This window comes from Hipposideros armiger, unplaced genomic scaffold (genome assembly GCF_001890085.2).
Source record: "Hipposideros armiger isolate ML-2016 unplaced genomic scaffold, ASM189008v1 scaffold_937, whole genome shotgun sequence".
In the NCBI taxonomy this organism is placed as follows: Eukaryota; Metazoa; Chordata; class Mammalia; order Chiroptera; family Hipposideridae; genus Hipposideros; species Hipposideros armiger.
The window spans coordinates 108,947-123,157 of NW_017732287.1; the positions used below are offsets into that span (position 1 = coordinate 108,947).

The 14,211-nt window shown below is 42.4% G+C and overlaps 1 protein-coding gene across 2 annotated transcripts in view; it reads right to left on the bottom strand.

Annotated features, from left to right (window-relative positions):
• CNOT10 (CCR4-NOT transcription complex subunit 10) overlaps positions 1 to 14,211 on the bottom strand; it is a 69,757-nt gene that overhangs the window by 2,389 nt on the left and 53,157 nt on the right. For both annotated transcript variants that reach the window (XM_019630731.1, XM_019630732.1), the window contains exons 14-18: positions 8,625 to 8,738; positions 4,580 to 4,710; positions 4,004 to 4,039; positions 3,672 to 3,799; positions 357 to 432 (exon numbers count right to left, since the gene is read on the bottom strand). In XM_019630731.1, the coding sequence (XP_019486276.1) occupies positions 357 to 432; positions 3,672 to 3,799; positions 4,004 to 4,039; positions 4,580 to 4,710; positions 8,625 to 8,738 (485 nt within the window). The remainder of the gene's footprint in view (positions 1 to 356; positions 433 to 3,671; positions 3,800 to 4,003; positions 4,040 to 4,579; positions 4,711 to 8,624; positions 8,739 to 14,211) is intronic.

The following is a 14,211-nucleotide window of genomic DNA, read 5'->3' on the forward strand; positions in this document are numbered from 1 at the left end:
ATCGGGAGGCCACTATGGCACGGGGCAAGCACTATGGGCAGTCTATCTGAAGTGTACCTGGCGTATAAGATGACCCCCCACTTGGAGGCATATTTTTCAGGGCCAAAAAATCGTCTTATACGCCGGCAAATACATAAGTGTCAGAAGTTATGCTATTCTACACTTTCACAGATAAAAAGAAATATGCTTAACTTGCAAGAAGTAGGAATTTGTAAGATACCAAAAACTTCCCAGCTATACTTTTGTTTAGAACTTGATGAATAATATCTTCAAGGAAGGCAAAGTTTCAATTTTGAAGATAAAAAGCCGACACCAAAAATCTTGGACTCTTTGAAGAAGAGAGAAGAATTTCTTACCGTTCTGCAGTTCAAGGTAGACTGCCAGTAAGATGGCTTCAGGGGGCACCTCTTTAGGATGGATCATTGAAGCCGCCTTTGCACAAAACAAAAGACACCCATGAAACCCAACTGCTTAAGATACAAACTCCAAGTAAGGCCAAAAAACAAACAAACAAACAAACAAACAAAAAACCCCACAGAGTATGTCGGCCTACAAATGCCAAGTTACCAGGCTTACTCAGGTTCACCCCCACAGGACCTTCTAGGGACTCCTCCAGTTCTGCTCTGTGGTCCTCAGCCGTCTTTGTCTTGATCCCCACCAATGAAACTAGACACATGATTTTTAGCTAAATATTTATTTTCCCTTGCCTAATCCATAACGAGTTCTTCATGGGGAAAGCTTTCTTCCCTCTTGGTTTTCGCCTGCCTGGGGTTCTTCCTGTCTCCTGGTTATATTCCGTCCTGAGATGGGTGAGCAGACACTGCTGATTCCACACTCCAGCCACCCATCCACGTCTGCTGGGGGCTTTCTACCACAGATACAGTTGCACCTGTAGTAAAATCTGCAGCCTGTTCATTTTCCTAAGTAACAACTCAGTGCTGTAACCTGCAAGTTCCCAATGTGGGTAATAAGAATTCAAATTTAAAAGGTTGGCGATATAGAAAAAGAAAGTACCACTAAGCATATTAGATGTCACCGTTCTAAGGACTAAAACAGTGCAATTTAGTCAAATAAAAGAAGATAATTTGTTTAGGCAACATGCTGTCCTTTCCTAGGTCTGAGAGCCACATCACCAGTCAGCAGTTTCTCTCTGACTTAGTCCCATGAAAAGAAAGCCTGGACTTCTCTGGACAAAGGTTCTGAGGTTACAGGTTTACTTGCTCAGCCCGGGCCTCTCTGGACGGCAGCCTTTCCTCACTTCCAAATCGTGCCTCTCCTCCATCCAGTTTCAGGTGCTTATGCTTCCAGACTGCTTTGCTCCTTCCCTTCATCTAACCAGAAAGTGTCTTTCTACAAATACTGACGGACCAGAGGGGGATGTGGGGTAAGACAGGGACTTACCCCGATAATACGCAAGCATGCAAATAACTAACAATAATCCACACACATTTACCTAAGTGCTAGGGAGAGAGGAAAGGGAGTGTACTGTGAACACGGAGAGAAAAGAGGAGTTTCTCGCCACAGTTTTGGGGCAAGGGAAGCCTGCTTTAGTCCTTATAGGGGTTGACATTTGATCGGCAGAAAATGGGGGAAAAGGGCACTGCAGGCCGAGGTGTGAATGTGGGAGAGGTCAGCCCAAGGTCAGTTCCCGGCAGCACTGGAAGAAATCACAGACTAGAGGGGGATTCTCGTCTAGAGCACATGCTCCGAAGCTCATCATGAATGAAGCAGGGAGCTTCTTGTTCCTGTCACCACATCTATGCGGTGTAACAACTCAGTTCAGAAGATGAGATTTTATAGTTCTGGGCCTAGCTTTATACAGGCAGATCACCTTTACAGTATTTTGTGAATATTAAAATCATTTTTCCCTCCAAGTGGCTAGTTAACACATGTCATTTATTGTTCTTTGCACTGAACACAGTCTGCAGCTTTTTCTTTTATGAGACTTAATGGTATTTTGCTTACTGGCTGTTCAGAATGGTTAGCGGTGGACAGACCACCTCTCAAACATCTCCTTGGGAGCCCTTTCCAACCTAGGACATCATTATTCTGCCTTCCCAGGCAGGGTGGGCCTCCCAATTAACAAAGGTCCAGCCACTGGATTAACCTAAAAACCGTGGGACCAAAACAAAACCTCCTTCAGGCCCCGAACCAGGCCTGACCCCATCTGTCTCTCCCAGCGTGGCAGCAGCCACGGCCACCTGCTGTACCAGGACCTGAGGTAGGCCATCCACACTGTAACTTTAGAGCAAAAGCCTTGCTTGCTGCAGTCACTGGCGTCCATGGGCATTTTCAGAAGGGCTGTTAAATAACCTCACCCCGCCACTGAGAACAGAGAAACATTTAAACTCTTACCCAGTTAACTCCTAGATAATATCAAGGTCTTTCCCTAGACAGTCCATCACTTAACTTTTCTGATTTTGGATCAGAAATGCTGATTGGACGCCACTAAGTTGAGTAAACACCACTCCTGGTTATTTTCCAGATGGTAAGCTTTATCACTGCTAGATGCAACAAGCTAGCCTTCACAGGAGGGAGGTTTTCAGAAGCTACCTTATCTCCAGAGACTAGGTTTAATCTCCATTTCAGTTACTCTGACAAGCATATGGGGATGTGGGCGCGCTCACGTGCTGCCAGGGAACACGCCATCTGGCAGAAACTTTCTATATCAGAAGCCCTTAACTTCTCTATCATCTCCGACCTTGCGATTCCCCTTTAGGAAGGTGTCGCCTAACTGTAAGGTCCACGGGGACAGGGCTCCGTCATGCCCACTCATTACTTATTCCCACAGCTGAGCACAGAATTGAGCGCTCTACTGATAACTGCTGATTAATATCCTTTGGAGGAATTATCCCTTTACGATTCTGTGAAATCCCTCTGGGGTTACTGACAGGGGGACGTGTGACCCACTACAGGTTAGGATCCCTGCCCATGGCTGGTTCAGGGATGGGCAGGAGACCTCAAGAAGCCCAATCAGTATCTTCCTTGAGACATGCTAATGATGCAACCTTTCAGTGATAGAATTCTGAGGTCTATTTTATTAGTTACACATTGTCAGTATGTGGAGTTTATTTGGTACTGGCTTTCTGAACCCTGTCTTTCTGAAAGATGTATTTGTAATTTAACTTTCCGAATAGATATAGATTCACACAGCTCAAAATTAAAGTGTATGCATAGCCAGTGAAAAGTCTCCCATTTTAGCGTTCTAGCTGCACAGTACTTATCCTGCCACCTCTGAAACCAATGTTAGAAGTTTCTGGTGTGTCCTTTACGTATATACAGGATTATATAGAAACTGTTTTACATCTTGCTCTTTTCACTTACTATGTTGTGGATATCTTATCATTTTAGTACAGAGTTTATAGCTGCATTGTGTTCAGTTATATGGACGCACCATTATTTATTTAAGTGGTCCCTTATTTAGATGGTTTCCAATCTTTTGAAATTTTAATTATTAAAATCATCAGAAAAAATTCTCCATTAAGTGCCTAGGTTCATTTGCAATACTGATCAGTTGTTTACCTTGCAAGAATATTTTTAAACTTGGAAAAGTAACATTGCAATGTTTAAGGAACTGACCAGGAGTCTGAAACAAAATAACAAAACCCAAACTCCACACCCTTTGCTGTCTGCTGTATACGAGGGCCTGGCACCGCCCTTCCCAGCCTCACCTGGTGCAGACACTTCCGGGCTTTGTCGTATTCACTCCTTAGGCAGTATGCGCTGCCAAGGTTGAACAGCATCACGGTCCTGGCAGAGTTGACGGAACTGGGGTAGCACTGGGGAGCCCGCTTCCCAGCTGGGGGAAAAAGTACAGATACTGGTGAAGAGGCCGGGCCACGGCAAGGGAGCAACCCAATCCACTGCCTCCAGGAGCTGCTCAGGATAAAGCACAGACAGCACTGCTCCTCAGGCTGACAAATGAAGGACACAGAAGGCTCGCGTCTAAATCTTTGGGACGCTGGCCAGGCTTCTTAAGTATTTACAAAAACTTCTCACTTACAGGATTCCATTGCTTCGTTTTCTCCTTTGTCTGATCCTACAAAGGCATGAAAATAAATCTGAGACAAGGACAACCGAGTATATATTACAACAACCTAATTTTCTTTATGAAATGGAAATCTAGTATCAAGGCAATTATCACAGTATTAATTTTGTTTTCTTGTAGTGAAGGTTCTATTAAAAGGCATCAAAATGCTACTACCACCTACCACCCATGCCTGAGAAATAAGGCCAGTCTCAGTCCCTTAAAAAAACCTTAGCCATGACCTAAAACTGACTTGAATGAAGCATTCTGCCTTCCTCTGGAATGTGGAATCTCTCCAAAGAGAAAAACACAGTATGAGAATCCAAATGAATTGTTCTAACACTATCAATCAGCCTTTCGAAAATGAGCATTTAGAGCATGTGGTAATCAACTTCTAGGTCTACTCAGCAAACAATTACTACAACGTAAGTACAGCCAACCTAAAACTTCCTTCCCTTCACAACTGTGCCTTTAAATTTCCACACATCCTGAGATACAACAGGAAGGCAGTGGAAATGGTGACCAGTTCCGATCAAATGTGTCCTCATTAACCTTGGTCCTGCTCGTTTGAAGAGATCCCTAAGGAGACATCAGTGACATTCTCCGGGTTCAAGTGAGTAATGGCATCAGATATTCTGTCCAGAGAGATGAGGGCTTCTGCAGCATATAAATGGCCCAAAAACCTAAAATGAAACAGATTCCAAACTGAAAGGTAGGTCATCACAAAAATACCTGATGTATAAGATTTGGTGTATGTTTCATATATTTCAAGTCCTTGAATTGAAATCTAAGTTTATAAATGGATCAATTAAGGGTCACTAAAATTTTATCTCTTTAAAACTATCTTAAAACTATGCAATGATAATTTTTCTATTAGTAGCTAAGTTGAACAAATTACACATATCAATTAAGAAAGCAGTTCAAAATTGGCCAATTTATGCTATTCTATTTATACAGAAAATAACATTAACAAAAGAAGGTAATGAGGTTCTAAGATAAGAGGCCAGTACCAGGAAGGATGCCACTGAGCAGGGCCTCAAACCCAGTGTCCTCCAGTCTCTGCTGCTGAACAGGCAGAAGGAACCAGAGCACCAGACCAGACTGAGACCAGGTCTGGGTTAGATCAGCTTTACTCCCATTATAAAGGTTTCCTGTTTTTCAAATCATTGATTTTATGCCCATGGACCCAGAGCAGACGTGCATCCTTTTGGCTTCCAACAGCCTGCTTCTTCCAGTCTCTAAACCCTTTTCTGAGTTTTCAAAATTAAAACAGACTTAGACATATTACACCCTAGCTCAAAATCCGAATGACTTTTTGTGCACAAGAACAAAACAAAACTTTCATAGATTTAAGTCTCCACAATTTGGTCCCACTTTCCTATAACCAGTCAATATTCTCACTCCCCCAAAGATGCCTCTTTCGATCAGACAGTGTCCTGGGCAGAGCACACCCACTGCTCCCCTTTGGCCTTGCCTTCTTGGGCTCAAAGCTGGGCCTCATCTACAGAAACCAATATCTAATTCCTCCTTTTAAAGGGCCAGCTTAGGTCTCACCTTTGGCTAGCCTAACACAACCGAGTGTCCACATGGAGCTTGGTTCCTCAAATCTTAGGCTTTTTTCAGTTTAAACATTTTCTGGGATTTATTTATATTAATCACTCCAGAGCTATTTATTAAGCAATTTCTTTCTTTCTTCTAGTTAGCAGGGGCTGCAATGACCTTTTATTTTGCTCCCCCACCGAACACCCTAACAGAAATGACATTTAAAACAAAAAATCAGTAACTAAAAGTGTATTTTGAAATAAGATTATTTTAAAGATATTATTAAAGCAGTATCCACAAACCAATCATCACAAAACACAAACACATGAATTCAAAGAACTACTTCAAGTTGTTTTCTGTAAATTTATTTAAAAAAATTTTTTTAAACAAATGAAAATGCCTTCATGACACCCAAAGCCCAGACATCCTGGACTAGGTGTATAGAAAGCAATAAACAGTGGGATATAGCTGCTAAGGTATCTAGGCTTCCAAATGCCAAAAGACCTGCTTATCCTCAGCGGGAAGACAGGTAAGAGACCAATGCTTAGGATAGAATCATTAAGAGAATTAAAAAGGAAATCACCAGACATGGCTTGGTCAATCCCTCGGAAGGAGGCTAAGAAACCACCCCTCAAGGGCCAGCCGAGTGGCTCAGTTGGTTAAGAGTTGGCTTAAGAGCACGAGCTCTGAGCAACAGCGCTGCCGGTTCGATTCCCACATGGGCCAGTGACACTGCGCCCAAGCTGAGCTGTCGCTGAGCTGCCAACGGGCAGGATGGCTCAGCTGGTGTAACAACAAGATTGCCTGTTTGATGGCGGCTACACCTACCCACAACTAAGATTGAACACCGCACCTTGAGCTTAGAGGCCACGAGCTGCCGATGGGAAGCCAGATGGCGACTGGCGCCCTCCACAACCAAGACTGAAGAACAACAACTTGGCTGGTCCCCTCCCCCAATTCCTCAATAAAATCTTCCAAAAAAAAAAAAAATCACCCTTCACATAGGAATTTTATTTCTTTTGACATATGGAGGAAGGAAGCTGATAAATGAGGTTAAAAAAAAAAAACATCTAACAAATGCCAGGTAAAGAATCTATGTGGGGCCGGCCGAGTAGCTCAGTTGGTTAAGAGCTCGCTCAAGAGTGCGAGCTCTGAGCAACAGTGGTTTGAGTCCCGGCCCGAGCTGAGCAGTTGCTGAGCTGCCAACAGGTGGCAGGATGGCTCAGCTAAAAAAAAAAAAAAAAAAGTTGGAAAAAAAAAAGAATCTATGTGGGACTATTTAAGAATAGTAATCATGATGTCAACCAAAGGATTAAAAAAGGCAGCAAGAATTTATGTTTCATTTTTGTTAAAAAGAAAAATAAAACACTGCTCTAATAATGGCCACATACATCAAAATCTGAAAACTGCAAGTCCCGTGGTGGCAGCAGCTACAGCTCCTGACTGGTGTGGCACGGGGCAGGACAATGCTGAGGATGGAAGGCACCTGAGAGGCAACCCAACTGCCCTGAACTGGAACTCAGGATCCCCACCCCCCAGGCCTGAATATTAGACAAGTTTTTCTCCAAGAAGAGCAGGAGCTCCCTAATACTTGATTGTGACAGTCTCTTACGTTACTGGCTGCACAAGGTATGTTGGTGAACACTACCCTGAAACAACTTTTATCAATGTTAATTTTAGATGCTTGTATAAAGTAATACTTTCCTTTTTTTTTAAAAGACTTTATTGGGGAATAGGGGAGGGGAACAGTGTTGGAGAACTGGGGAAGGGGACCAGCCAAGTTGTTGTTATTCAATCTTCATTGTGGAGGGCGCCAGTCGCCATCTGGCTTCCTGTCAGCAGCTCGTGGCCGCTAAGCTCAAGGTGTTCAGTTTTAGTTGCGGTGTGCATAGCCACCATCCCAAGCGGAGTCAAATCAGCAGCCTTGTTGTTGAGAGCGGATGCTCTATCCACTGAGCCATCCAGGTGGCAGCTCAGCTCAAGCTGCCCAGTTCAGTCTTAGTTGCGGGTGGGCATAGCCCACCATCAAACAGGCAATCTTGTTGTCACACGAGCTGAGCCATCCCGCCACCTGTTGGCAGCTCAGTGGTAGCTCAGCTTGGGAGCAGCGTCACTGGCCCATGTGGGAATTGAACCGGTGGCCCCGTTGCTCAGAGCTCGCACTCTTAAGCCAACTCTTAACCAACTGGGCCACTCGGCTGGCCCTGTACTTTTCTTTTAAAAGACAAAAATAATTAAACGTTTATAGGCTCATTCCTCAGAGTATGATCTCCCTATACTAAGCACTGCATGTTATAAACAAAGACCTCTAAAAGGGGAAAGAGTAAATAATTGTATTTTGGAGATTATGAACATAAAGAATTGCCCACAGGATGAATGAAAAAAAAAAAAAAACCCCAAACAAACAAAAAACAAACTGCCTAATATTATGCAGAGTATTTGTGGCTTTGGATAAGATTTCTAGCATCAGCATCATAAGAAGATTCAAAGCACGCTGCAGATTACTCCATTCCATAAAAGACAAGATGATGTGCTTTTGAACATTTTAGAATCACAATGACATTAATATTGAAGAGGCATCTGGAGAGTCTGGATAAAACTCATGTACTTAGGAAATGGTACAGTACTTTGGAAGAATATTTAAAAATTATTGTTTTGTCTATTTAAATTGCATTCCTCAAAGCAGATTTATCACGATGACCAAACTCCTTTTGTTCTGTGGGTTTTCGGAGCACTCATCTTATTTAGGAGCTAACAGGTGACAATATGCTCCAGTGATGTGTTCTAGTCAAACCTGACGGCGGACACCAGAGAATCCCAAGTTTCTGCCCCCTAATGCTTAGTGCAGCACATGCCACCTCCATTAAACCTGAGGTGCCACAAGTGAAAAAATGTCACTGCCAAACATGAAATTACCAAATTAAGACATTTTTTCATTGGTTACTTTCCCTAGATAACATATATTCCACTGGGGGAGTAAAAAGAAGCAACATGCACCCAAACAAACTGAAAACCTCTAAACAAACCAGGGACACACAGGGCTAGTCACACTTACTTAAGAGATCCTGACAGCTTGGGCTGCTGAAGAAGTTTATCTGCGTGATTCAAAGCCATAAGGTTATCACCCAAAGCCAGAGCCACGTACGCACTACAGGCCAGTATAGAGCATCTGTAACACAAAAAGAAAGGGCTGAAAACCTGAATGACAAAATTGACAATTGTTTTATCTGTTAAATAGGAAAGAATGCCCTAAATGTAACCATGACAATCTGGACACCAGGAAAAAAGAGAGGAGCCACAATACTAATGGTAAGAATTAGGACAATGTACAATATAAAACTATCATTTGAAGGACAGTATAGCTATTTATCTAAATCATCTTCAGCTTCCATCAAATTGAAATTGACCCCCATTCGCCACCAAATTAACTAAATGGAGTTATAATATATATTTAGCCTGTCAAAAAATAATGTAGTTAATGGCCTAGTGAGAACTTACTCCTATAGGACATTTCTTTTAACATCCTAGAAATAACGCTATAGAAGCATATGTTATTCTTTCTACACACATTTGTGATTTTGCTAAGAAACACAATTTACTAAAAGTCCATTTAACTTAGCTACTGTAAAGTGTTCTTCTTTGAGCCTATGAAGGAGTCTGTAGTTCATGCTAAGCAACAATATCAAGAGTAACTAAAAGAATTTCAGTCACACTGGTACTATTATCCTAAATGAATATTCAAGAAAAAAACCAGGCTGAATAAAATACATGTAAAGGTAAAAAACTTAAGGCACACTGATTTTGCTAAGTTGGGTTGGAAACCTAAATTTCTGTTTGGTTTTCTGCTTAATGGGCCACTCATTTAAAAAACAGGTCTAGCTAAAGACTTGACACTAATAGATCACTTGAATGTTAAACAACCGCTCCACAAAGCAATCTTAAAATAAACCCTTGTCAAATAGAAATGAGGTCTGAATGGCCAGCCACAAATGACCTGACTTAGATACAGGGTTTTGAGTTATGTTTACCAATTACAATACATATGTATATCATTAAGTGCATCTGGGCTGTAATTTCAGTCTAAGGAAGAATGTGACCCATCATATCACCACAGGGATTTGAACACTGAAATCCTCTGACTAGAAACGGCCCTTCTAGTAAAAGCACTGCAGAGCTGATTCAGAAGTGCTCTGCTGTTTCCTCTTCACTGGCTCACTCCTGGCTGCTGGAACCTTAGAAAATTATCCACGAAAGGAAAAGTAGCCTCTCAGCTTCTAACACCACAGAAAAGCAGGCCCAACGAAGACAAAAGGAACTTGAGATTTTATGGCCTTGGGCTACGATGGTAGGGCTGAAAAGAATGCCTACTGCAGTTCCTTGTTTTATTAATGTAGACACTGAGATTCAAAGTAACTGATGTACTATTCTCCAGCTTAGAGTGTGTGATTACTCTGGCTAACATTCAACACTGGACTCCCGATCGCTGCTCTTCCCATTCTAACAATACTGCTTCTCTGTCAATTTACAAGATTGGCCTGAAAATATGGTAGAAAGATAATATTACATACGATTTTTCTAATGCATACCTATATGCTCTCATCTGTCTTTTTAACAAGAAAGAACATCAGAAGTTTAAGTTTTGTTGCTGAGCACATCATTTAAAATCTGAACCCTGTTCACAGAAGAGTAATGTAAGAGCAGGCAGGCAGTGTCATTTCCAAAGGGAAGAGACCCACTAGCTCCCCGGCTTCCACGCCCCCGCACCCTACTGTCAATACCACTGTATCGCCAAGAGCTGTCTTCACCAGCAACGACCTGTGGCCATGGCACCTGGGGAGGGTTCTCCCCCTGACAGAGGACTCAGATAGGAGGGAGGCACTGGCTAGTTATCTCCCATTTTCAGAAGCACTTCAGCGGTTAGTTCCATGTAGTGAGATTAGGATAATTTAATTTTCTGTTTTGGCTTACTTGTAGTTTTTATTTTCAAATGGCAATGGACATTTACTTAGCCAGATATGTACTACTTACGGAATAGACTTTTTTTTTTAGCTGAGCCAACCTGCCACCCGTTGGCAGCTCAGCTCAGGCTGGGACTCGAACCACTGTTGCTCAGAGCTCAAACTCTTGAGCGAGCTCTTAACCAACTGAGCCACTCGGCCGGCCCTGAAAAAGACTTTTAAAGCCCTGTATCTGGTTTTCAGAGGCCCAAGAAGACTATCAACTCAGGGACTATATGAATGACCACCACAAAGTTTAATATCCATTTTCATTTATGACTTTGCCCAAGATGGGGGACATACAGGAGCTTCTTAAAAACAGAAGCCCACAGCTTTTGTTTCCTACACAAAGACCAGAGCGATTTCTCACCATCTGCAATAGTTGTTTAATAGGTCTTCACTGAAGACTTTTTTTTTTTTTTTTTTAAATTGGGGAATTGGGGGGATGGGAACAGTGCTGGGGAATTGGGGGAAGGGGAACAGACAAGTTGCTGTCGTTTTTTTTGTTCTTCAGTTTAGTTGTGGAGGATGTTGCTTCACTGGCCCAAGTTGGCACCATCATTGCGCTCTTCTCTGGCGAGGCAGATCAGTCGCCGGCTTCTGGACGGCCGCTCACTGCGGCTGCTGGCCGCTCACGCTGGCTGCTGGCCGCTCACGCTGGCTGCTGGCTACATACAGTAGCTCATGGCAACCCACTGCCACAGGGACTGCAGCCTACGCCGTCGCCGGCGACTCATGGCAGCCCAGCTCCAGGTTGAGCTGTTGTTCAGCATCTTAGCTGTAGAGGGCAGTGTCACTGGCCCTCATATGTGGGATCCGAACCGGGGCCCTCTGGCATCCCAAGCGAGTTCTTAACCATCGCGCCACTCGGCCGGCCCTGAAGACCAGTTTTCAAGGTTTTAAATTTACTTCTCCAGGCACCAGAGCCCCACCTGTCCTGTTGACAGGCCACCTAACTGACCCAGTGGACTCCTTCTGGGCTCCCCCAGGACAAGGCTTGCCTCAGGCCGGCTTCCTGGGAAAGGCCTGCCCTGGCCTCTCCCGACAGTAGGGGGGCTATTACTGCTCCAGCCCACTGTCAAGCCCACTTTGGGTCCAGAAATCAGTCATGTAAGATCTGCAGCAGGATTCTGTTCCCCAGGAAGTCCCAATTATAATTACGTACAAGGTAAAAATCTGTTTCCCTCAACTTCTGTCACTTTCCCCTAAGGTACCATATCCAATTATAGCAGGGTAAAAGATTCTAATAATAAAACAATCTTCCTATAAGTAATACTTAAACATGTGAATGCAAAACTTGAAGGCTGATATTCTGATCAAGAAACACTGGGATTAAGGAAGTTTCACTGCATGAAACGCAAGTGAACATTTACGTTCCTCTTCCCTTAGTGCCTTACACTTTTCCCCAACTCGCCTCTCATCACCCTCTCACTCATGCTCATTTTCCTTTTCAAAAACAACCCTGCACTCTGCATAATTCTCACAGATTGGTAACACTACAAAGATACATGGCTTTATCTACTAAGCCCCTGGAGAAATCACTTTACTTTGATAGTTGCTACTTAAAATACTGACACCCCCACCCCACCCGTCCGACTACTTCCTCGAGTCACTGTCCAATCTGTTTTACCAACCACTCAGTGGATCTGACAGTTCAGCAGACTGGAAGAACTGCACCTCAAGGGGAGACCCACTAGCTACTCTGCTCCCCCCCCACACACACTGTGGAAGATCTGACACAACCCACACTCCCTTCTCCACATGCTGGAGGAGCTGGCTCTAGGTTCACAGAATGCCAATGCTTGTAAATGAAAAGAATGAAAAAGATGAAGAAGAAAGAAAGGACAGGTAAAAAACCAAACCAAACCAAAAAACCCCAAACAACTTTCCTTAAAGCATCAAATTAGAGCAAAGAGCTATACAAGATTGAGCATTAAAATGTGTCAAGCCATATATTCTGCTAATTAAATAAATCTAAACCAAGAATCTGAAATAGTTTAACCCTTATTAAAAGAGGTTAAAACGGGTAAATCTAGTAAGTCACCATTTGTCAAAGGAAAATAAATTTACAAAGCAATTTCATAGCAAATGTTATTTGAAAAACTGGCTGCAAAAATTCAACAAGGGAATTTCTTCCAACAAACTGAATATGGTACTGGATTTTAAAATTTTTAAAAATTAAAATAAAAAAGAATCTCAACTTGTTTCCGTTTATCTACAACCATCTAGAAAATGTTAAACTTGTCAACTTTCAACTCTTAAGAAAATGTAGAAGTTAAATTAGTAAATTTACTTCCTATCTTCTGAAAACGTTTTGCTTTCTAATAACAGTTCTGTGCAAAAAGAATCTGACAAACAAACACAAATCCAACACAAACAGAAGCCCAGCACAAAGAAGCTGAAAAAGTTTTTCTCTTTAACCAAATCTAGCATCTCAGAGAACCCAGTCCTATCCCTATCACAGACATAGCATTTCATACACGGACAGGACCTTAACATCACCCAATCCAATTTACTTACTTGACAGAAGAGAAAAGTAAGGCCCAGAGGGCTTAAATGATTTGTTCAATGTCAGCAGAGGCCCCGTGGGGTTTCCACACAGCGGCAGGCCACTGGAGAATTATTCTATCCCTGGCCTGTGATCAATTTGATCACCAGTTTATCTAAATGAAATCCTGGGACGCAGGTGTGAATCATGCCAGTGTGAAAACAAACTGCTGATAACATGTCATATGAGCAGGTTCCTGTTTTGGTCGAGTTTATTACTAGATGGACAGGTTTTAGTAAGACAGCACCGTTATAAGACTGAAACGGGGCTAGGTCTCTGACAAGGCAACAGCATATTCAAAAGATTATTAGCCATAACACGGTTTTAGGCATGTCTCACGAGCTACAATAGAACCACTAGGCCAATACCAAAAGATATGAGATTCCTAAAGTACACTAAAACTGTCTATAATGTAATCAACCATTTGTTAGATTCATCTTACTTTATAAACATTGGGCCATGGGAGGTCCCTTTTAATTGAATGGGAAATAATTCACTGAGTGTCACATCAGAGTCTAAATGAAATAATTAAGGTTCCACAATTTATATTTGTGGAATAACTTAGCTGGGCTTAATTAAATTTGGACTGAACATTTCCTTTATCCATTTTGAGCCTCTTATTAAAAAAAAAAAGACAAAGTGAAATTTCATTATTTGTAAGCTTTGATTTTAATGTCTCATACAGACATTTCCCATGTTGGCCTCGACACTATTTCCTACTCTTTTCCAGTTCTGTTACACTCTTTTCCAGATTCTAGAGCAGCCTCCATTTTAGTTTTAGAAATTAATATTTCAGCTAATATCACAATCTTAGAATAACAAAGACATCCTATATGATATGCAACATAGAAGACTCAGGACATATACATGACAGTTATTAAACTACAATGCAACCATGAAATGTTAATATGTAGTCACATTAATCCTACGAACATATTTCTTTATTTCTTTTCTTTTTGGAGTTAACAGTTTATTTCAAGACCTTGTTGGGCCGGGCGAGTGGTGCGATGGTTAAGAACTCGCTTGGGATGCCAGAGGGCCCCGGTTCGGATCCCACATATGAGGGCCAGTGACACTGCGCCCAAGCTGAGCTGTCG